A 24,797-nucleotide genomic window follows, 5' to 3' on the forward strand; every position below is an offset into this window, starting at 1 on the left:
TGTAGAATTAGTGGAATAATTAATTAGCAATGATTGCAGTGAGAACGTAACTAACCATTAAACAACTCGCATATGGATTAGCTTTGCCTTGGATCGTGCACATTCACTCTATATATTACAACACAACGTAATTCTCGTTTTATATATTAATTACAATTACAATTACAATTACCATATCACATTCACACATATATGTATATATCTCTGCGTGTATGCTATTATTAAAGAACGAACATATATATATATATATATCTTCATTCACGTGCCTCGATCTAGAGCCTATATTAATTTGGAACGGTGAAAATTAATTACATTCCAAATTTTATGGAGTTACTTGAATGAATTAAATCCTTCTCTTTCTCAAAATTAAAAATTACTTCACTAATCATAAAAACAAGTATGATGGGACAGGGTGGCTTGTCCTCGTACAATATTTTCATGGGTAAGATTCTAATGCTGGTTTCATATCTTAGCTTTAATTGCCATATCCCTCTTATGGATCATCTCTTTCCCCAATGGATGCTCAGAGATGTCAACAAGACGAAACCACCGGTTTGACCAACTAATTTGATAAAAATGTGGGTCGAATTCATCCATCTCATGTAAGTATATATATATATATATATATGTATGTATGTATGCATGTATGTATGTGCTTCTGTGTAAGTATATACACACACACATCTTTGGACCTTGAAATGTGGCGTTTTGATCAAGATTAATGCAAAGTTCACGTGATCACTCTTTCTTTAAGCTTCTATTCATGCAAATGCAAATCTTTAATAGTGCAAAATCAATTAAAACATATGAACTAATAAATTTCATTAATAGAATTTACTACTTCTAATTTTAAGTTAAAAAATTTACAAAAATAAAACTTAGAATGTGAGAATCATAGAGTAATTTTTTAAAACAGCTTATAATTAATTTTCATTTTGTCTAAATTGCTGATTATTACAAGTCTAGTAAATGTCAAATAACCCATTTCCAAATTCAAGTGCAAGTAAATAAAAATTACCTGAATTACAAAAAAAAAATTGGGTTGGGTTCTTCAACATATTGCCGCCACCTTAGGGACTCAAAAAACAAAACGCATAACAAAATTACCTCTAAACCAAATTGGAATTAAAAAAAAAAAAAAATTCTGGAAATTCACTAAAACTAATGAATTCCCACCAATTAAAACTCAGCTGCAGCTGAGTTACTCTACTCTTGCCTCCACTAGATCAGCTGCCTGAAGTCGGGCCCAATATGTTGGTGAATCAAATAATCATCACCGTTGGATACATCGAACATCATGTTCTGATGATGATGCATGAACTGCTGCTGCTGCTGCTGCTGGGCCCTGAGCAGTTCCTTTTGACGTCGAAGCTCCATCACTTTCCGGTGGGAGTTGGAGTGTTTGGTCAGCACGAAGGTCGGGCTCGCGGCGGGTCGGTATTCCGGTACCAACCGACCCGACTTGTATCGCACCCCACAAGCGTTACAAAGCGTTTTGGGACCCATCGGTCCAGTCCTCCACTGCGGGGTCTTATCGGTGGCGCAATGCAGGCACCTACGTCCGTCGGCGTTTCCCCCGGCGTCAGCATCTCCGGTTTCCTTTTTTCTCGGAGCGGCCCCCTTCACGGTCTTTTTTCCAGTGGTGGGCTGCGTCGGAGGCGGAGGTGGAGGCTGGACGACGATTTCGGGTTCGGAGGAATACGAAGTTGTGGGGCTGAGGACCATGAGTCGGGAAGCCCAGTTGCAGGGGGCGGCTCGGGAGCGCTTGCTTCGGGCCTTGGCCGGAACCGAGACGTCCGGGTGGAACATGGGATTGTTGTTGTGGTTGATGAATGCATTGGAGGTGGTGGTGATGGTCCTGTTGGGTTGGGTTTCGGATGATTCCTCGGGTCGGGTCTTCATTCCGCAAGTCAGCTGGAGCTTTTGCAGGTCGTAGCTTGAGAATGATTCCTCCACGAAATTCGACAGCCATTCTAGCTCAGCTACATCATCGTACTGCCAATAAAGAAAAGCAAAAACAAATTTAATTGTCTTCATCACCAAATTATCTCTCTCTCTCTCTCCCTCTCGCTGTCATTCCTTCAAATATGTCTGTATATTATATACTTAAATTAATTTCTACAAATTTCCATGCATAATTCTTGCTGGGTGTTTATAGGAGCAGAAATTAGAATAACATTAAAATTCGTAAGTCTGTTATTTTCTTTTTTTTGACAGCCAAACACAGGAAATGGAAGTTAGTAATCCACGGAAACAGTAAAAGCAGCGTTGTAAAAAATTCTGTTCATGGAGTGATGCGTTGAATTTTCTGCACGTAATGGGAATTACCGGGACGCAGAGATCAGCAGATAAGTTGGCATCGGTGAAATTCCGGTGGCCGGCGATATCTGCGGAGAAATTTGGTTCAGAGCCGGAAAATGAAGACGAATTGCAGCTATCAACGAGGGTGACAGTGGAATCGGTAGAGCTACCGGGAAGGGAATCAAAGGCTGCATCAATGTTAGCGAAGTCTAAAAGATCCTCAACGATAAAATGATCGGCCCCATTTGGCTGCGAGCAATAGCTTGGCTGAAGAAATTCTGGTGCTTCCATAACTTTTTTACCAAAAAAAATTTCTGGGTTTTGACGTTAAAGAGGAAATTAAATAAAAATTGAGCTGCAAGAAAGAGAAAGAGAAAGAGAAAGAGAAAGAGAAAGGAGTATAGAGTGTGAGAGGGAAGAGAGGGTTTATTTGCGTTTGAAGGGGACAGGCGGACAGCTAAAATGGAAGGATGATTTTGACGAGGAAAATCAAAGGGCTTGTGCAAATAATATTTAAATAATTAAATAAAAATAAACAACTATACAATAAAAATTAAAGCTCCAAATTACTTTTCTACCCTTTTTGGTCTTTTAATGCTGCTTTTTATCACGGCGGTAATTAACTATTGCTTGCAAAGGGTGGAGGGTAAATTAGTAAATTAATATTTTAAATTTTGTTAACTGGATGAACAGGTAATTAAGAAATTAATTAAAATATGATTAGAGGTGATTAATTGTTCAAATTCAACCCCCTTAGGAACCGATCTAGCAGGTTTGTCGCTGAGGCTTATGCATTAGCGTCCAAGTTTACAGCCCGATTCCTGTGCTTTTTTTTAAAAAAATTTAATTTTACATCGGGACTCGCGCTTTTAATTTTAATTTTTAAAAAATAAAATAATTTTTCTGCCCCCTGTTAATCGGCTTATTATATTGAAAGAGCCACTAGTAAGCACGACGGTTACAGCTCAACATGATTAGATCAACGGCTAGGATTGCCCCAACAGTGCACCTGCAGATTCGGTTTTAACCTTTCACCTCACCCTGCCACGTAGGTTCGAGAGCGATTCCATTGGTCGCTGCCTTTATTTATTTCACAATTTATACGCTTCATGTTCTAATTACAAAAGTAAAACAAAATTCACCACAGAGTAAAATTACACCTTCCTTCTTTAATGAACATAAATTACACATTATTTATTAGTCTCTTTTGAGATTTTATTGAAATAATCAAGTATAAAAAAACATAATTTTTCTTCAAAAATTGAATTTATGCATTGCTAATTATAAATTGAACTATTTAATCTAACATTAAGATGTAAGTGTTAAAATAACGCACCGATAACCAAATATAAAATATTGAGTAATATGGGATGATTATACCAAATTTTCCTAAATATCTTCTTTAAATAACGAATTATGTGTTTGTTGTTATTATTTATTATAGTAAATTATTTTTGTATTTAATAAAGTCTATGTAATATTTATATTATATTTTAAATATTTTGATCTTTTACTTTCTAAAAGTTATTTGTAAAATATATACATATGCATATGTTTATTGTCCTTTATTTCACTTTTTAACTTGAATTAAGAAAAAGCCTAAAAAAGAGAGAACAAATGGATCATTGCTTGTGGTGGGGGTTTTCATTATAAGATTTTTTTTTTATAAAAAAAAAAAAAAGCATTGTTCTCTATATACTTACTCTTATTTTTTATCTTTGTTTTCGAAAGATGTTATTATATATATTATTTTTAACTGTACATTGATCAAATTGAAGCATCATATCACTCACTCATTTCCGTATTTACCTGTCTCGTACTAAAAATTAAAATTAATGATGTTTAGTGCCACGTAATGAGAATTTAAAATATTATTATTATTTTTTATTTTAATTGTGGTTCATATAGGTGATAAAATCATTTTATTTCTTATAATAATAGTGAAAATACATATCAGAGAGTCAATTGAGCTGTGGGCAATTGTATATGCATTACTTCCACCGGTGACAGTTCACTTGGGATACACATTTCATAGTAATTATTTGTCTAACTCACTAAATGACCATAATACATCTTTTAAATATAAAAGTGTTACCCTAATATTTAAAACAATAAAAAAAAGTTAATTAGATTTTTCAAAATTCAAATAAAAAGTAAGCATACAAGAACAAATTAGTTAAACAAATAAAAACTAATTCACAACATTTTATTAAAATAAAATATATAAATTTAAGAGAATAGGAAAGAGAGATTGCAAACTAGATTTTTAGGGTTCAATCACCAATTTTGTGTATATATCATCTATTCAAACAATCCACTTGAAATGTTTACTTTTTTCAACAATTATTCACATAACGGTTATTTGACCGAGGTCTCTAATTCATCATAAAATATCTTTACTATGTTTGTTTTTAGAATTTTAATAGCTTTTAATTAATGAACCAAATAAAAATCTCTTAAAATGCATATGATAAGCAAAAACATATTTATGAATTTTAACTCTAGAAGAAAAAATGATTTTTTTTTTCTCTCTCTTTATAAATTTTGTTGAAAAATAAGTAATATCTAAAAACCTAAAAAAATTTAGGAAATAATCCCAATGAATCTTTTCAAAAGTATATATACAAGAAGAATTTTTTTGGGGTATTTCAAATTTTACTTAAGAAAAAAAAAATAAATTTTGCACAAGATTTCTCTCAAATTCTGATATAATCCGGAAATCACAACGGCAACGGGTTCCCAAACCCAAGTACAGCAACCGTCTCCCATGACTCAATCAAGCAATTGAAGAACAATTACCATGATGTCATGATCTCCATCCATCCATAGATAGTTTCCTTTATCCCTAAATTAATTAATGTTCATGCAGGAGCAGTTGTGTATTTACAGTTATAGTGTCTTCTATTTAAGCATGCAAGTATCAAATGGATGTATGTCTTCTGTAATCAATGAAAATTGGGTTCTTTCTCACCCTAAGAGAACTTATCTCGTTTATGTGTTGTTCTGATTGGGACCACATCATTGGTATCAGAGCAGGGAATGGCAACAAACAAATAACAAATTGAAACCTTAGAGGTCAGTGTTGGAGGCCTGCAAGACCGCTTCAGCCATATGGAGAACGGAATGGCGAGCAAACTGTAGGTGATTGAGGACACTCTCCGACGCTTGACCGAATCGCTGAAACTGAACAAGGAAGTATCCATCAACACTTCCACCGGGCGAAGCACTCTGGAATGGCTGAATCGCGAAAGCGGCGCCGAGCGGAATGACGGACCACGACCTGCGTTCGGTGCCCGACTGGTTCGCATCGACTTTCCCACTTACGATGGAATTGATCCTACGGAGTGGCTTAATCGAGTTGATCAATTTTTTGATTTTCAGGAAACACCGGAGGAACATGGGGTGTCGCTGGCGGCTTTTCACATGGAAGGGGAAGCTAATCAGTGGTGGCAGTGGTTGAAGAAAACGCATAAGGAAAAAGCCCGGGAGTTGGGCTGGACCGAATTTGTGGATGAGCTTTGGGCTTGTTTTAGCCGGACGGAATGTGAAGACTTTGATGAAGCCTTATCCAGAGTGGAGCAGACTGGCTCTCTTCGAGAATATCAAAAGGAATTTGAGCGCCTGGGTAACCGGGTTAGGGGCTGGACCCAAAAAGCTTTAGTGGGTACATTCATGGGTGGACTTCAGCCTGACATTGCTGATGGAATCAGGCTGTTTTAGCCCAAAACACTGAAAGATATTATTAACCTGGCTTGGATGAGAGAAGACTAGTTAGACCGACAGAAACAGTCCAACCGAACTGGGCGGTTCACTCCCATAGTGCAATAGAAAACCCAAGTCGTCTCTTCTTCGACTACAGACGCTCCGCCAGCCGCCACCATGAAACGACTCTCTTGGGACGAAATGCAGCGGAGACGCGCACAAGGTATCTGCTTCAATTGTGAGGAGAAATTCGTTCCGCACCACCGATGCCGTCGACCACAACTATTACTGTTAGAGAGCGGAGAAGAGGAAGACGGGTCAACCGCACATGAGGAATCAGGAATCTCTTTACATGCCCTTGAAGGATGGCCGTCCGCTCGAAGTATGAAGATTATCGCCTCCATTCAACAACAGAAAATGGTGGTACTTGTGGACAGTGGGTCGACTCACAATTTCATAAGTGAGCGACTCACGAGCATCATGCGGCCACCTGTGAGTACCGACCGAACCATTTACGGTCCGAGTAGCGAACGGACTATCGATGAAATGCAGTGGCTGGTTCGAACGAGTTCCAGTCGAGATGCTAGGTATCATTTTTCATCTCACTCTATGTGCCCTTCCTTTGATTGGTTTGGACTTGGTTGTAGGAGTTCAATGGCTGTCCGAGTTAGGCACCATAACCTGTGACTGGAGGAAGATGACGATGAGGTTCGTTTGGGATGGCCAAGAACAGAAACTTTGCAGCATGACTCAGCCGACCATCCGACCAGCTTCCAGAAAAGAAGTAGAGAAGCACAACAAAAATATACCTCGTTTGCCCTCTGCACAGTGGCCGCACCAGAACAGCAATCGTCTTCCATCAATTCAGAGATGCAAGTCTTATTGAAAGAATATACTGACTTGTTCCAAGAACCTGAGGGGTTACCACCAACCAAATAAATTGAACACAGAATTATTCTCCGTGAAGGTACAAAACCGATCAACGTCCGTCCATTCCGGTATGCACACTTTCAAAAAACTGAAATTGAAAAGCAAGTTAACAACATGCTTGATTCTGGTTGATCAGACTCAGCACCAGTCGATTTTCCTCTCCAGTGTTGTTAGTGCGAAAAAAGGACGAGACATGACGATTTTGTACAGATCATAGAGCACTCAATTATGCCATTGTGAAAGATCTGTTTCCCTTTCCTACAGTAGATGATATGCTCGATGAGCTTCATGGAGCTAAATTCTTTACCAAGCTCGATTTAACTGTCGGTTATCAACCAAGTCAGAGTTCATCCTTCAGATGTGTATAAAGCAGCTTTCCGGACACACAATGGACACTAAAGAATATATAGTCATGCACATTCGGGTTGTGCAATGCTCCTTCCACCTTCCAAGCCATCATGACTTCCATATTCCGATTCTATTTATGTATGAATTCCATTTTCCGATTCTATTTATGTAAGTTTGTGCTGGTATTTTTTTATGACATTCTAATTTACAGTAGCACTTGGATTTGCATCTTGATCACGTCAAGCAGGCTCTAGACATCTTGAGACAACATTGCTTCTTCATCAAATAGAAGAAATGTTTTTTTGGGCAACAGGAACTTGAGTATTCGGGACATATTATCATTTCACAAGGAGTCAAAGTTGATCAAGCTAAAATCAAGGCAATGGAATCATGGCCCCGACGAACCAACATCTCTGAACTACGGAGTTTTTTGTGACTTACTGGTTATTATAGAAAATTTGTCAAAAATTATGGAATGATAGCTCAGCCATTGACTAACCTCTTAAAGAAAGGTCAATTTGGGTGGAAAGAAGTAGCGGAATATGCCTTTGAACAACTCAAACAGGCTCTTTCAATAACTCCTCCATTGGCATTACCAGACTTCAACATTCCTTCAATAGTTGAAACTGATCCTTTAGGTGACGGTATTGGGGCTGTCTTTTCACAAAACAGGCACCCAATAGCTTATATGTAATTATTCCGAAAATATTTAAAGAAAATAAATGATAGTTAAAGTGCGGAAGCAAAATAAATGTTCAAAATTTGCATTCCTTATACAATAACTTAAAGTACCAATTAGTATTCTGAAATTCACAATTTTGAAAGAAATACAAAGAAATAAGAAAATGAACGAAACTAAAGAAAACTAGCATTCTACTCGCAACCTTTTTGCGGATCAGGCTCTGAATCCTGATCCTCTTGATATGAAATAGTTAAATAAGGGATGAGTTACACTAGTTTAGTAAAAATATAACACTATATCATCTACACAAAAATTAAGGTTGGTAGAAAATTAAAATAATTAATAGAACACTTAATTTAAATTAATACATTTATTAAAAATAAAATAATTTACTATCTATTTATCGCAGCGACATTTATAAAAGCAACTTATAAAGATAATAACATAACTTGATAGAAAATCAAAACAATTAATGGAACACTTAATTTAAATCAATGTATTTATTAAAAATAAAACCATTTATCATCCACTTATCGCAGCGAAATTTATAAAAGCAACCTACAGAGATAATAACATAACACTTATCATGATTTCATATGCAATTGCTAACAGGCACACATTATAAATCCATATTTAATAAATCAAACAACAACCTTTCCTTTTATCGGCCTACTGTTATCCATAGGGGTTCATAAGGATGTCCTTGCTATGCGTGAACCATTTCCTTCAATATTCTCAAATTAAAGGTCGTCCCTATACCCCGTCCGGTATGAGCGCCAAACCACTAAACCTCAATACCCCGTCTCTATACCCCGTTCGGTATGACTATCAATTCTGTCTAAGATTTCAAATGGTCCAATGAATCGGGAATTCAGTTTCTCCCTCTTGCCGAACCTACTGATTAATTTGAAAGAAATAACATTAAGAAACACTCGATCGCCTTTTTTAAATTCCAAATATCTCATCCAGGTGTCCGCATAACTCTTCTACCTGCTCTGAGCCGTCTGAATGTTCTTCATGATCTTAACTATTTTGGATGTAGTCTCCTCTACCAGATCTGGACCGAAGAGCTTTTTATCACCCACTTCCTCCCAACAAATCGGCGATCTGCTTGGGCGCCCATATAACGCCTCGTATGGAGCCATATCAATACTTATTTAGTAGTAGTTGTAGTAGTTGTTGTAAGTAAACTCTATCAGGGGTAAGCTCAGAGCATATCCTCAAGTGTGCGAATTGTCCTTTCTGACTGTTCATCGGTCTGAGGGTGGAATGCAGTACTAAGGGACAGTTTCGTTCCCATGGCTTGCTGAAGGCTCGACCAAAATCGAAAAGTTAACCTGGGGTCCTTCTCGGATACTACTGTCACTAGTGCTCCATGTAATCTGACTACTTCTCGAATATACATTATTGTCAACTTATCTAAGGAATCAGTCATCCTGATGGCCAAGAAGTGGGAAGACTTGGTAATCCAGTCAATAATTACCCAGATGACATCATGTTCTGAGCGTGCCTTAGGTAATCATGTCACGAAGTCCATGACGATGTATTCCCACTTCCACTCCGAGATTGGTAACAGCTGAAGTAGCCCACCTGAGCGTTGATGCTCTGCCTTGACTTGCTGATATACCAAATACTTAGAAACAAAGTCAGCTATACCTCTTTTCATCCCGTTCTACCAAAATCGGGGTCGTATATTTTGGCACATCTTAGTGCTTCCGGGATACATGACAAACTTTGAATTATGGGCCTTTGTAATAATGTCTCTTTTTAACTCACTGTCACCTAGAACACACACTCTGCCCTAGAATCTGAGTAGCCCATCGGTAGAGACTCGGAATTCTGGGTTAACTCTCTGTTCTGCATTTCTCTTGAGGGTCGCTAGGGTGGAGTCGACAGACTAAGCTTCCTTTATTCTCTAGATTAACTCAGGCTGAACAGTCAGGTCGCCCAAAAATGTGACTATCTTCAGGTCCTAAAGCCGTACCTGCTGTGCGACCCCTATCTGCCTGCATTCTAAAACCATTAAATGGGCTAATGTACTTGCATTTTTTCTGCTGAGCACGTCAGCTACTATGTTGCCCTTACCCGGATGATACAAGATGTAATAATCATAGTTTTTAAGAAGTTCTATCCACCTTCTCTGACGCATGTTAAGATCCTTTTGAGTAATTATGTGTTTCAAACTCTTATGATCGGTATATATCTGAAAGGTCTCTCCATATAAATAATAGCGCAAGATCTTCAAAGCGTGTATGATTGCGGCAAACTCTAAGTCATGGGTGAGATGGTTTTTCTCATGACTCTTCAACTGTCTAGACCCATTGGCTATGACATTCTTATGCTGTATTAAAAGACAACCCAAACCTATGTAGGAGACATCACTGTAAACTGTATATCTACCTGATCCACTCGGCAAGGCCAACACAGGTGCAGTAGTCACCCATTTCTTTAGTTCTGAAAAACTTTTTTCACAGTTCTCGTCATACTCAAACTTGACTTTTTTTGTGAGATGGGTCAGAGAAGCAGCTAGACTAGAAAACCTTTCCAAGAACTTGCGGTAATAACTTGTCATCCTCAGAAAACTATAGATCTCCTTAGCCGATGTCAATTTTTCTCAGCCGAGCATTGCTTCTACCTTTTCAGGGTTCACTAACACTTCATCCTTTGATATGATATGTCCTAGGAAGGTAATTTGTTCAAGATAGAATCCACACTTACTTAACTTTGCATACAACTTCTTTTCTCTGAAGACCTGCAAAACTTGAGTCAGATGGTGAGCGTGTTTCTCTCTACTTTTTGAATAAACCAAGATGTCAATTATGAAAAAATTAGCAAACTAGTTCAGGAATTGTCTGAAAATCCTATTCATCAAGTCCATGAAGATGGCTGGAGCGTTGGTTAGTCCAAATGGCATGACCAGGAACTCATAGTATCCGTACCTGGTTTGAAAGGCTATCTTAGGGATGTCTTCTACCCTGATTTTTACCTGATAGTAACCTGAACGCAGGTCTATTTTAGAGAAGACCTAGGCACCCTACAACTAATCAAAGAGGTCGTCAATCCTGAGGAGGGGATACTTGTTCTTGATCGTGATCCTGTTCATACCTCTGTAATCAATACATAGCCTTAATATCCCATCAGTCTTTCTTGCAAATGTGACTCCGGCACCCCAAAGGGACACAGTATGTCGGATGAATCCACTGTTCTGCAGTTCAATGATTTGTTTTCTCAGTTCCTCCATTTCAACACGGCTCATACGGTAAGGAGCAATCGAAATAGGCTGGATGATTGGCTAAAGATCTATAGTAAATTTGACTTTCCTGTCCACTGATAGTTCATGTAGTTTATTTAGAAACACATCTAGAAAGTCTCAGACTAGTAGAATCTCTTAAATACAAATTTCTTCCTTAAGTTTGCCTAGTTAGAGAAAACAACTGGGTTAAAGCACTTAATAACAAGAGAATTTTCCATGAGGAAATAAATAAATGATTTTATTAATTTGTAAATGACTCCTTATTAGAAGGGTTGAATACAACTTTCTTACTAAAACAATCTACAGTGGCGTGATACGCCGCTAGCCAGTTCATTACTAAGATTACATCAAAGTTTCCCGTGTCAATTTCTATTAGGTTTACACTCAATTTCCTATCTGTTATATCTATGATACATGTCCTGTATACAACTTCTTCCAGTAGTGTCCTACTCCCAAGAGTAGACACGAACTACACATAATCAAGTTTTTCAGGCAGTACATTTAATTTTGATGTAAAAATATATGAAACAAATGAATGCGATGCACTAGTATCAATCAAAATATGAGCAAGATAGTTACAGATAGGATACATACCCTGTACCACGTCCGGATTGGCTTCTGCATCTTGCTATGTGAGATTGTAAGCTCTACCCTGAACAGGAGGTTTGACCTGATTCTGGTTCATCGGGCACTCCCTCGCATAATGTTGAACACTACCACAAATACGGCTGGTGTTGTTGAGGCGATAGTAGGGTCGGTCCCCATGATCCTTACCACAATGCTGACAGATCTTGCCACGTCCTGCTGCTGGAATCTGAGGGGGAGCTTGAGTCATCGGCATGGGTCTCTTATTCTATTGAACAGGTGCGATAGGTGCTAATTTACGGTGTGGAACTGAGGGCCTGAGGTTCCGTTCTACTTGAGGGAAGGTGTGAAGGCTCCTCTCTGCTAACTGTGCTTTGGCCAGAACAGCCGAATAAGTGTTGCGCTCGAGCACAAACAATTGCTGTCTAATCTCAAGACGAAGGCCCCACTCGAATCTTCTAGCCTTCCTGCCTTCGTTCATCATGTTCTCAGGAGAATATCGACCCAACTTCAGGAACTTACGAGCATATTCTGATACAGTCATGTCCCCCTGAACCAAGTATGTAAATTCCATCTCCTTCAGATGTCGGAGATGCTCTAAGAGGTACTCTGCATGAAAGGCCGTCAAGAACTATTCCCAAGTGACTGAAAAGGGGAGGGTGGCCTGCTTGAGTTGCCACCAGCAGTCTGTTTCTCCCATTAATATGTAGGTAGCAAGGATGACCTTCTGTTCGGAGATCACCCTGAGGGTCTTGAAGGCATTCTCTATCTCAGATAACTAAAACTCGACATCTCCAAATGAGGATTCCCCTGCAAAAGTAGAAGGATTTAATTTTTTATACCTTTCTATCTAGTTTGAGTCTATCATGAGAGGAGGTGGGTCCAATGGATGACGGACTGGGTTAGGTTGAAAATAGACTGGATGGCCCTGCAGTGGTACTTAATGATACGGTGGAGGCACCGGATTGTACTGTGGTGGTACCGTGTGACGTAGTGACTAGGGCACCGGATCATACTATAGTGGTACTGTGGAGGAGTAGGATCATATCGGGGTGACTCAGGATCTTTCCGCTGCAGGGATGGCTCAACCTGTGGCAACGGGGGAGGGTCAGGTAGCTCCCTCCTTTCCTCACGGGCCTGCTGGGCAGCAATAAGTCTTCCCACCATCTCAAATAACTGGTCGACATTCTCTCTAAGCAAACCCTTCCGAGCTGCTCGGTTTAGTGGGGTCTTCCTCTCCTCATCTATCTGTATCTGCATTTCACAAGGAAAGGTTGAGTGACAATTCATTGTTTTCGGTGTTTCCTAAGGGTTTTGTATAAAGAATGAGTCCGAGGAATGCGGCTCTGATACTAACTGTTACATTCAAAGGAAATAAATGATATTAAAGTGCAAAAGCGAAATAAATGTTCAAGGTTTGCATTCCTTACACAATAACTTAAAGTACCAATTAATATTCCAAAATTCACCATTTTAAAAGAAATACAAAGAAATGAGGAAATGAATAAAAAATAAAGAAAACTAGCATTCTACTCGCAACCCTCTTGCGGATCGGGCTCTAAATCCTGGTCATCTTGATATGAAATGGTTAAATAAGGGGTGAGGTACACTAGCCCAGTAAGAATATCACACTATATCACCGACACAAAAATGAAGGTTGGTAGAAAATCAAAACAATTAATAGAGTACTTAATTTAAACTCATACATTTATTAAAAATAAAACCATTTACCATCCATTTACTATAGCGAGATTTATAAAAGCAACCTATAAAGATAATAACATAGCACTTATCATGATTTCATATGCAATTGGTAACAAGCATACATTATAAATCCATATTCAATAAATCAAACAACAATATTTTCTTTTATCGGTCTACTGGTATCTATGGGGGTTTATAGGGATGTCCATGCTACGCACGAACCATTTTATTCAACATTCTTAAATTAAGGACTGTTCTCATACCCCGTCTGATATGAGCGCCAAACCACTAAACCTCAATATCCCGTCCAGTATGGGGGTGAAACGGGTCGTTCCCATACCCCTTCCGGTATGAGCACCAAATTACCAAGTCTCAATACCCTATACGGTATGAGACAACGTTCATGGTAGGATTCCCGATTGTACCCGGTTCGTCCACCATCTTTCAGGATATCCAGTAAAACTACCGTTTCATCCATTCACTTAATCATACAATTTTTCCGTTTTCCCTTAGTCTCTATTTTCTAAATTAACAATAATCACATAAACAAACAAACATGTATAAGGGAATGCAATTATGTATCAGTTTTTCAATTTAATAGTAGTCACGTAAGGCAACAATACATGCATTCAAATCATAAAATCAACAGAGAATAATTTTCGGTTATGGCTCCATTAGCAACCCGTAATTAATTATAGATATTTTCTAAATTTCACGAAATATTATATTATTTAAAATTAAACTTTATTCCATAACAGAGGATAAGGTGAAAGATTCTTACTGAATTTGGTGCCCGAAAAGTTAAGTTGTTTATTGCGTCTACAGGCGGTTTTCGGGTACCTTAAATTTTTTTTAGAAATCAAAACACGCTATAAGTACCTACAAATGTCTCAAACAAACCCAAAATCAGTCTCAAGGCCCACTTTGGCCAATTTTAGAATTTTCGCACGACGGTGCTGTCACCCGCGGCTGCGGTCCACCTCGGGTCGGCTGTTTTCGGTCGTTTATTCAGCTGATTTCGCATCAATCCCTACGAGAAAATATGTTAAGGAGTCTCAATTGGTCGAAAAAATAAAAAAAAAATCAAAACTCACCGGCGGGGGGCTCTTCGGTGCGACGGCTCCTCTGGCTCACGTTAGGATTGAGTGTTTTGCTCCGGTAAACTTGTAGAGAAGGAAACGGTGATCATAACGGTGAAAAAATTATACAGAACGGAATCAAGAAATGCCTCATCAGAGGCATTTCGAGAAATTCTCTGCGGAGGCACCGCCGAGCTTTGCTCACGTTTTCTGGCCAATCGACCGGTCTTTTGCTCCAATTTAGCCATGGGTATGTTAATTAAATTCTGAGCAAGGGAGAAAATTTTCACCTCTTTTGGCAGTCGGAAAGGGCTCCGGCGCGACGGCAGGTGGCAGTGGTCTCCTTCCTGGCAGTTGGGTCTTCTTCTCTATCGAGGGGGTCTAGCGGCTAGGGTTAGGGTTTGGTGTGGATGAGGGTTATTTATATCCGTTCGCTTTTGGTCTGAGTTTTCCATCGCATTTGATTTGAACTGTCCGATCGCAATTAAATAAGGAGTGAATCTAGACCGTTAATCGCGATCCAATATGGACCGTTCATCGTGATCTAATATGAACCATCCGATCGCGTTTATATCTGACCGTCCAATTGCTTTTGAGGGGGGAGTGAATCTGGGCTGTTCGTGTGTGCAGGAACGGATCTGAGCCGTTCGATCGCGGGCACGCAGATCGCCCGCTTGACCTCCCACGTGGCACCACGTCAGCGCTCGCTGCCATGCGGTGCGTCCTGATTCGTCGGGGCTGCGGACTGGGCATTCTATGAGGCGAAACTTTTTTAAATTATATTTTGACATCGGTTTTCAATTTTTCTTTCAAAAATATCCCAAGAACCTAAATTTTCACTAATTTTTTTCAAAATTATTTTTAATTTAATCTTCCATCAATTTTACTTTATTTTTACTCTAAATTAAAATTAAAAAAATAAAAAATTAAGAAATTATATTTATAATTAAATCCTAAATTACATTTAAAATTAATTTAGGATATTACATTATATGGGTCGTGCTCTGGGAGTTTCTAAACAAGCCTGGTTGACCTACGCCAAAGAGATGTTGGCAATCATTATAGCCATCAAATTATGGAGACTATATCTTTTGGGTCACAAGTTTTATATTTAACCAGATCAAATAAGCTTAAAATATCTACTGTAACAACGAATTTCCACTCCTCAATAGCATAAATGGATTTCCTAATTATTTGGGTATGATTATGAGATTATGTACAAATCAGGGAAAGAAAACTCGGCTGCCGATGCACTTTCTTGGAGGGAAATTAATCCAACCCTCCAAGCCTTTTCCATTCCACGAGCTCAGTTATGGGATGATCTACGCCAAAGTATCGCCACCGATCCTTACATGCAGAAGGTGGATAAATTAGCTATTAAGAATCCGGGTCAACCCTACAACAAAAAGGGAGGTTTGTTCTATTTTAAACAACGAATTGTTATTCCTCTTCAATATAATGTAATGCAGCAACTGCTCCACGAATTTCATAACTCAACCAGTGGGGGACATTCCGACATCCAAGGATCGTTCAAACGACTTACCCAATAGTTTTATTGGCCATGTATGCACAAGTCTATCTACGACTATGTCTCATCTTTTGACACATGTCAGAAGGCAAAATTAGATACACTCACTGCAGCTGGCCTTCTTCAACCATTACCGGTGTCCAATCAAATTTGGGAAGATATCACTATGGATTTCATTGAAGGGCTACCTATATCCCATGGCAAGAGCACTATTTTAATAGTCGTCGACCGCCTCAGCAAATCCGCACACTTTGCAGCAATTAGCCATCCCTTCATTTTGGCGGGACTTTTTCAAACTATCTGGCACCACTCTCAAGATGAGTTCCTCTTACCATCCTCAAATTGACGGTCAATCCGAAGTTATCAATCAAAGTTTAGAATAATACATGCGGTGTCTGTGCCATCAGCAACCACATAGTTGGAGCACCTTACTTCATTGGGCTGAGTACTAGAATAATACTTCCTATCATTCTTCCATCAAAATGACTCCATTCCAGGCTCTGTATGATTGACCACCGCCAACTATTCCTTTTTATCATACTGGCACTTCTCCTATGAATGAAGTTGACATTCAATTAACAAAGCAAGATGAATTACTACAGCACTTAAAATCAAATTTACAAGCCGCTATCAATTGTATGCAACAAGTAGTTAATTCCAAGCGACAAGATAGAGTTCCAATAAGGACATTGGGTGTTTCTTAAATTACAACCATACTAACAACAGAGGGTCTTCAAACATGCCTTTCAAAAGTTGGCTTGCCGCTTCTATGGTCTCTTCCAAGTCATTCAATGCATTGGACCAGTTGCTTACAAGCTGAATTTACCACCAGAATCTTGCATTCACCCGGTCTTTCATGTGTCCATGCGCCTAAAGAAGATAGGAGATATCACTTGTTCCACAGGGACTTTACCACTGACCTCGGACAAAGGGACCCTTATTCTCTAACCAGAATCTGTTCTTGACACTAGATGGGTAAAAAAGGGATCTAAATTTGTGGAAAAAAGTCTCATCAAATGATACTACCTTCTTATTGACGAGACCACGTTGAAATCAACATCTACTCTACAAGACCAGTTTCCTACTCTAAACCTTGAGGACAAGGTTCTCGAAAAAAGGCAGAGTAATGATAAAATATGGAAATCACAACGGCAGTGGGTACCCAAGCCCAAGTACAGCAACTGTCTCCCATGACTCAATCAAACAGTTAAAGAACAGTTACCATGATGCCATGATCTCCATCAATCTGTAGACGGTTTCCTTTATCCCTAAATTAATGTTTATGCCTTGAATAGCAGGAGCAGTTGTGTATTTACAGTTATATTGTCTTCTATTTAAGCATGCAAATATCAAGTGGATGTATGTCTTTGGTAATCAATGAAAATTGGATTCTTTCTTACTCTAAGAGAATTTATCTAGTTTATGTACTATTCTTATTGGGACCACATCAAATTCTTATTAAAAAAAATAAGTAAATGAATAATATTTCAAAACCCAACATTTTTATAAAATTATCTCACAAATTTCTCTTCAAGAGTATATATGTAAAAATACTTTTTTTTTATTATTTCAGATTTAACTTAAAAAAATATAATTTTTTTAAAAATATTTCTGAAAATATTATTAGAAGAAAGTAAATAAACAATATAAATAAACAATATTTAAAAAAGTAAAATTTTTTTAAAAAAACTACCTCAGAAAATCCCTTTAATAAAATGCTCAAACATTTTAAGCATCTCAAGCATCTCTAATAATGTAATAACCCGAGTCTAAGTACCACTAGTTCAACAACATTTTCAGAATTTAATACAAACCTATTACTTTCAAGATTCATATATCTTTTTATACAATCTAATAAATTACATTAAGTAATATATGATAAAATTTATATTTCCATAAATTTTCAAAAATAATAGTATCGCTTTTAGTACTCTAAAGTGACACATAGTAAATTAACATTCAGATCATCATATTTGCAATAATTCTTATGTACCCATAAAATAAACATGTAAAATCTTAGAAGAGGGAAGCAATTAAAAAGACTATCAGGAAATAGAGATTCACAATACTAAAGTTGCTACTTTTATTTAAGTTTTTTTTTTTTTTTTTTTCTTTTCTAAAATATTTAAAAATTCTTAACTCTGTTAATTTTCATCCAAATTATACAATTTTGATGTTTATAAAATATTTATACTATCTAAATTATAGTTGTATAAGTTTTGTGTCCAAAAATTGGTAAGAGAAAGTGAAAACTCCACTAGAGCTCGTGGTTAATATTTTCATAAAATCTTAAATCTTCAAAAACTTGTAACTTATGAAAATTTTATCAAAAATCATGAGATCGATATATTTATTTAAAAATAAAAAAATAAAAAATATATATATATAATCAGAATATCAAGAGGGTACAACCCATGTACAAAAATATTACATATTTATTAGACAATCAATTATATATCCAAAATCATCCACCCTATACAAGTTATACGCTAAGATTATTGATACTAATAAATTGAACAATCTGTCCCTAATCTTCGCGGTGTCATTTTCTTTACCCTCGTACACCCTCCTATTTATTTCCTTCCAAATGATCTAAAATTATGCTAAATGGATGGATTAACTTACTTAGTTTTTTTGTCCTTTTTCCTTATCTCAGCCCAAACCCACAATTCCTCCTTGATCGTACCCGTACACCACCATCAATCTGAAAATCATAGCCCACAGATCCCGGACAGCAGAACTGCGAAGAAGAAGATGGTTGCAGGATTCCTCCTCCTTAACATCTGTTGGCCATCATCATTTCCCTTCTCATCAATTTATGTAACATCTATAGAAAGCTTAAGATGTTTAGATTATAAATAAAGTACTTCATGCGATTCACGTTCTGCTGCGGCCGTTATCCTCGGAAAATTCATTACTTGCTTAGTATTTAATCAAAATTATAAATCTTCATGTTTATGAAAATATTTTGATGGGTGAGTTATAAATAAAAAGTTTGGTGGCCAATAAAATATTTTGATGTGTAAGTTTTAATCAAATATATTCCCACAAGCAGTAACCCCTTCTTCAACAATGATGATAATTTCATTGTTATATTTCTAATTGTTGACGACATGTATCTAATTTGAGAGAGAGAGCAATTTTGTTTGGGTATACACTTATACGGCTAAAATAATAGTTAAATTCTTAAAAAATTAATGAATAAAAAGTACTCCTCAGATTATAATGAAATTTACCTCAATAAACTTGAAATATTACGAAATTAAGGAATACATCGCAGACATCTTTCCTTATCATTAAGGGAGAAAGAAGATAGAATTCATAGAAGTTAAAAAGCAAGCCAAGCATAGAAGTTAAAATGATAAAGCTGAGTACAGGAGCCATCCTTGGTTACAAGTATTATTTGCTGGTTTTTTTTTTTTTTTTTGGTACATAATTATTCAGAGGATTTACAGATAACTCAATCGCTCCTCAACAACCTATTCGTGATTATGAATAAAAGAATGGAAATTATCTGGCTTCTGTCTAACAAAGCTTTTTCTATCTACAACACTTAATTTATCATCTTCAATCAATCGTAAACATATTACAACCTCTCTATTCCCTAAGCATTCTCCACATACTTCTCTTATCTTATTTCAAACTTTCATGGTAATGCGTGTTTTGATCGGTTTTAACTTCAAACCCATGCTTTCTGGTGAGAGAAGCTCTGGGGAAATGCAAGATGGACTCAAAGGACTTCTCGGGCTCACACTAAGAGCTTGTCTGTAAAAGCCATATCCCATAAGAAAGTACTCTAAAGGTATTAACATGGCATGCGGTTGCTCCTCTGTCACTGTCGAGCCACATGCCTGAACCTGTAGGTTCCCAAATCCTCTCTATTACACTTTACCTACTTCAGTACTTACATACATATATATATATATATATATAGTCTCAATGCAAACCCTTTCTCAACAAAAAAAAAAAGTTCTCAAGGCAAACTTAACCCCTTCTCACAACATAGACAGACCCGGATTACGTACCTCAACTAGTGCACTATATCTTCGATCGAATTTGGATGTCATGTGGAGAGCTTCAGAGTGGAACTGGGAGTGCTCCCCCACAAATATTAGCGAGCGACAATGCAGCTTCCTCAATCCATCAGTAAGGTCTGGCCTCCTGCTAACCAGATTAGAATGATAAGCACATGTATAAACCAAAATTCTCAAGAAATTAAGGCAACCATCTTGGGAAACCTTTGAAATAGAGCACAACCACCATAATGCATAGAGACAGCATATGATGAACAATATATAATACCCTCCCTCTCAACCTTTCTCTCGTCGTAATTGGCAAGAACAATGTTTCAAAACAAACGTACCCATTAATTGCTTCAATATACCGCCAAACATTTGCACTCTGTCTTTCACCCAGTAGCTGAAAAAAAAAATACATATATTACACATCAAAGAAAAGCCAAAAACTGAGGAACCAGAACTTATAATGTTTTTTAATCCCATTCAACAGGTTGTGTTGTAAAAATTAAGAGGATGCAAGAAAGAGCCAGAGGACTAACTCGTCGGCATGCCTGAACTATTTCAGATTCTGGTACTTGAGCATTACCATGGACATCCTGCAATAATCACTTTGAGTCTAACTACTCAGTTAATTGAATTCTACCACAGCAGCAACATGTGAAAAAAAACTGAAGCCAAAGATTACCTTGCTGAAGTACCGTTTAAGCAACAACTCCTTCACGACTCCACACATGCCATAGTAATAGAGTAAATGTGATAATACCTGCTAGAGATACAACATGTGTAAACAGAAGACTCTAACCAAAAATAAATGACAAAAGTTCAAAAAGCAGTACCTTATTATACAGCCATTCGGTCCAAGAGGGTGCTTTGCACAAAGGAGAAACAAGTATCAAACCAAGAACCCGCTGCCTATACTTCATCTGGAATTCAAGACAGGCAAGAATCATCAAGCAAACTCTATGTATGCAAAACAGAGTTTAAAGTCCATTGGCATAAAAGAATTTGCAAAATAGTAAAATATAGTTTTCAACTTGATATGATGGAACAAACAACTCACGGCAAATAGCGTGAGGATGTAAGCTCCTCCTGTAACACCCATACACATGACTGCACCTAGTCTGGGCAACAAGGGGAGAAAATGGAAACAAAAGAAACAAAGCATTAGCTTGGATGAAAAAGCTGGCCAACTAAAGTGAAAAAGTGCAATGATGCTTAAAAATCTACAGCAGAAGAAAATTACTGCAAAGAAAATTAACTATAACAATAATTGGAGACAAAAAGCAATAAAGAAAATATTGGAGAATAATTACCCAAAAAAGTTAAGGACCTCAAGGATCTGATCTGCTAAGTTATCAACAGAGAGTAAAGGGTCATTGGGCCTGATGGCAGCAGCTCCCAACTGCAATGGCTCTTGAGGAAAGTGACAGATAAGAAACAATGTGAATTATATCATTCACTAAATTGAGTAACTGGAGCAGAAACACATTAAAACGAGGCAGAAATAACAGATCAAATCAGGCTACCAGGTTACAGACCTCATGCCCTAGGGGACTAATGTGATATATACAGAAGTTCTGGAGAAGCAACGAGCATGCTTCTGGAAGAAAGAATAATCCTTGAAAACAGCAAATATCTGTTCAATCACAAGCAGGGATGAAGGAAATTAGAGTGTTATGGTACTTCAGTGTTAAAAGCATCCTGAAAAGAGGAAATTGCTTTTATTGCAACAATTCCCCCCGCCCCCCGCCCCCGCAAAAAGATAATTATGTCTTTTCCATTTTGCACTCGGTCATGTGCATATCTATGTACGTGTGTTTGTAGAGCTTGACACTTATATAGTCAATGGCAGAGTGATATATAATTATGAGAAGAAAGGTGTTCGAGTTATTTACAGTTTAGAGCTACATCAGGATAGGTGACAAGAGCTGGCTTGTCCTGATCTCCAAACACAGCAACAGACACTGGACCACAGCTAGTTTCTATAAGGTGCTCCTGCATACATATTTAAACTCATTATAAGTGATGAAATGATAAAATGATGCAAGAAAGCAGATTGAGAAAGTAAGGTAAAGAAATTTTTTTATATGGATATAGGTCCTAATTTTGTGCAGGAATGGAGAAATTTAAATTCATTACACAGGTCAAGGCAACTCAAGGACATAACTTCATGAACAACAGACACCCGATTTCAAGTTTCACAAGAAGGACGCTTACAGCAGACCCAAGTCTTAAAACACTATTTAGAGCAAGAAATGAAACATCCTAAAAACTTCAAACATTGGAAAAGACAACAAATACCAAAGTCCAAGAAATAAAATTAATTGACCTTATTTAACCACAGGCCAATGTTCGCCCCATACAAAACATCCGAATCCAAAACAGGTACTAAAAGTACGCAACGAAACATCAAAACCAACAAATGATGAAGGGGAAGGAAACGAAAAAGAGAAAGAAAACAAGCTTAGAAACAACACTAAATGAATAATTAGAAAATGAAACTGAAGCTAAAATGTCATGAAATCTATGATAACCAAACAAATGTAGACCAAACAGCCAGACATGTAACCGGTTCTCGACAAAAAAAGAAAAAAGAAATTGCTTCGCCTTCAAACAAGGAGAATTGATATGATCGTTTCCTTTTTGTTCGTGCATTTTCTCACCAGCCAAACAAATTCATATTTTCAGCTTCGCACTTCCATATTCATTTCATATATGTGTAAACATGCATATGTATACATATACACCCACAACGAAAAGTATGCAAAATGCAGTTTACCTTTCCACCAAGCGTGATTGTGTCCATGTGAATGGAAACTGAACCGCTTGAATCTCCCATTTCCCTCTCTGATTACGTCTGCATTTTAGGAATTGGGGCATGCCATATATACCAAATCTCCCTCCCCCACCCTTTTCAGATTTTTGTCTCTTAAAAAAGAAAAATAGTTGCTATAAATAAATAAAATAAATCGTTTACGCTATTTTTTTATCAATCTTTGTCTCGAGGCTAACTCGCATTGAGTCACCGACGCTCGTTGGGGAAGATTATTAAATATAGGGAGACAGAGATGACGAGGGTCGGTAGTCACAGGTCGTAACTAGAGACTCTGGTTCTATTAACCCTAGTTAAGGGAGGCCGACAGTTTTCCTACATTTACAACTTTGGCCCTTGTTCCTATCTATCAGCAATCTGGTTATAGGTGTTGACTTTTGACTACTCGGTTGTGGGTGGAGCCGGAATTCTTCTGAGAAGATCAAAGAAGATATAGGGGGTAGATTTTCTTTTAAAAAAACAAAGGCAGAATGGAGCTGGGTGGATAGCGAAACTCTTTTTGACACAAGAAATTTCAATGCATTTTTACCCTAATCATCATATATATTAAAAATAACGTGTAAAACATATATACTGAAAAACATACAAGTACAGTGTACATAAATGTAAAAGACTATGAAGTCTTGGAACTGGGAGTATGTCAAAACTAATATATGGATCAAAATTTTCCATGTACTTTTATTAATGAAGTCAATCCTATACGAATAGAAATAGTAGGACAATTTAACTACAATACTTGGTTAAATTTTAATTACAAATGAAAGAGTGCAGGGCAATCATTAGAGATGATTTCTTGTATTAAAATTATGTTACATATTACAATAAGAATCGTTGGAAAAACAGGCCGATGAAAGGGCGGTCGAGAAAAGGACCTGCAAAGTTAGGGCTTTGCTTCAGCTAAATTGCTTGATAAATCAGTTCTACATCAATTAATTGTCGTGATATTTGTGAATTTTTGTTAGTTTTGGATGAATTAGTAGCTTAATTTAATTTAATTGTATTTATGTGGTAAGCTCATATTTGGAATCATGTTTTTAGGTTAATTTAGGCAAGCAGTGGAAGGAGGCAAAACACAAGCTTAATGCTTCGAGATTGAAAGTGTCACCGAGGCATAAAAAAGAAGAAATTTAAAGGTTGTGAACAAAATGTCAGCATTAAGGCGTTGAATGTTAGCACCTAAACAATAATACAAACATGAGAAAATTAGAGTCTTAGTATCTTAGTATTGACTTTTATAACTCGACAAGGTAAATAATCTTATTTAGTTGAATTTTGTCTCCTATGAAGCACTAAAGGAAAACCTTTAAAATCATCTCATAACTTACTTCATAAGGGAAAACAACTCTTTAGAGAGTTGTTTTATAGACACGAGAAAAGTGAGAAACACAAGGAGAAAAATGATTTGAAGTTAGGGAGAAAAAGGAGAAACGAGAAAAAGAGGAGAGGCTTTGAAGCATGGATTTCATCTCTAGACTGAGTGTTTCTGTTTTTGCTTTTATAACCCGACAAGGTAAAGAATCATATTTAGTTGAATTTTACCTCCTCTATAGCCACTCAAGAAAAATCCTTAAAATCATCTTATAACTTACTTTAGAAGTAAAAACTACTCCTTAGAGAGTTGTTTCAGAGACATGAGAAAAGTGAGAAACACAAGGAGAAAAATGATTTGAAGTCAGGGAGAAAAAGGAGAAACAAAGAAAATAGGAGAGGCTTTGAAACATGGATTTCATCCCAATACTAAGTATTTTTTTTTCTTTTTTCTTTTTCCTTAAATATTGCTTATGATGTTAAAACTTGGATTTAAGATGCATGAACCTACTATCAGTAATCAAT

At 37.1% G+C, this 24,797-nt stretch overlaps 2 protein-coding genes across 3 annotated transcripts; both read right to left on the bottom strand.

Moving 5' to 3' along the window:
• Nucleotides 1-984: 984 nt before the first annotated feature.
• GATA9 (GATA transcription factor 9) lies at nt 985-2,772 on the bottom strand. The gene is made up of 2 exons (XM_022039238.2): nt 2,329-2,772; nt 985-1,995 (listed from the first exon to the last, which is right to left on the bottom strand). The coding sequence occupies exons 1-2, from the start codon at nt 2,590-2,592 to the stop codon at nt 1,222-1,224; spliced, it is 1,038 nt and encodes a 345-aa protein (XP_021894930.1). The 5' UTR covers nt 2,593-2,772; the 3' UTR covers nt 985-1,221.
• Nucleotides 2,773-18,529: 15,757 nt separating this feature from the next.
• On the bottom strand, nt 18,530-23,174 carry LOC110812413 (protein NDL2-like). Of its 2 annotated transcripts, none has more exons than XM_088207810.1 (11): nt 22,911-23,174; nt 22,027-22,126; nt 21,670-21,767; nt 21,445-21,533; nt 21,192-21,252; nt 20,968-21,054; nt 20,817-20,894; nt 20,671-20,727; nt 20,476-20,531; nt 20,138-20,273; nt 18,530-18,895 (listed from the first exon to the last, which is right to left on the bottom strand). In XM_088207810.1, exons 1-11 carry the CDS (start codon nt 22,968-22,970, stop codon nt 18,824-18,826), a joined length of 894 nt encoding a protein of 297 aa, XP_088063936.1. In that variant the 5' UTR covers nt 22,971-23,174; the 3' UTR covers nt 18,530-18,823. The 2 variants fall into 2 exon arrangements, with proteins under 2 accessions (XP_088063936.1, XP_088063935.1); XM_088207809.1 differs by lacking the exon at nt 18,530-18,895 and adding an exon at nt 19,409-19,969 and having other exon boundaries at nt 22,911-23,167.
• Nucleotides 23,175-24,797: the final 1,623 nt, after the last annotated feature.

The sequence above is a fragment of the Carica papaya genome, chromosome 7 (assembly GCF_054855325.1).
Source record: "Carica papaya isolate Zhongbai chromosome 7, ASM5485532v1, whole genome shotgun sequence".
Taxonomy (NCBI): domain Eukaryota; kingdom Viridiplantae; phylum Streptophyta; class Magnoliopsida; order Brassicales; family Caricaceae; genus Carica; species Carica papaya.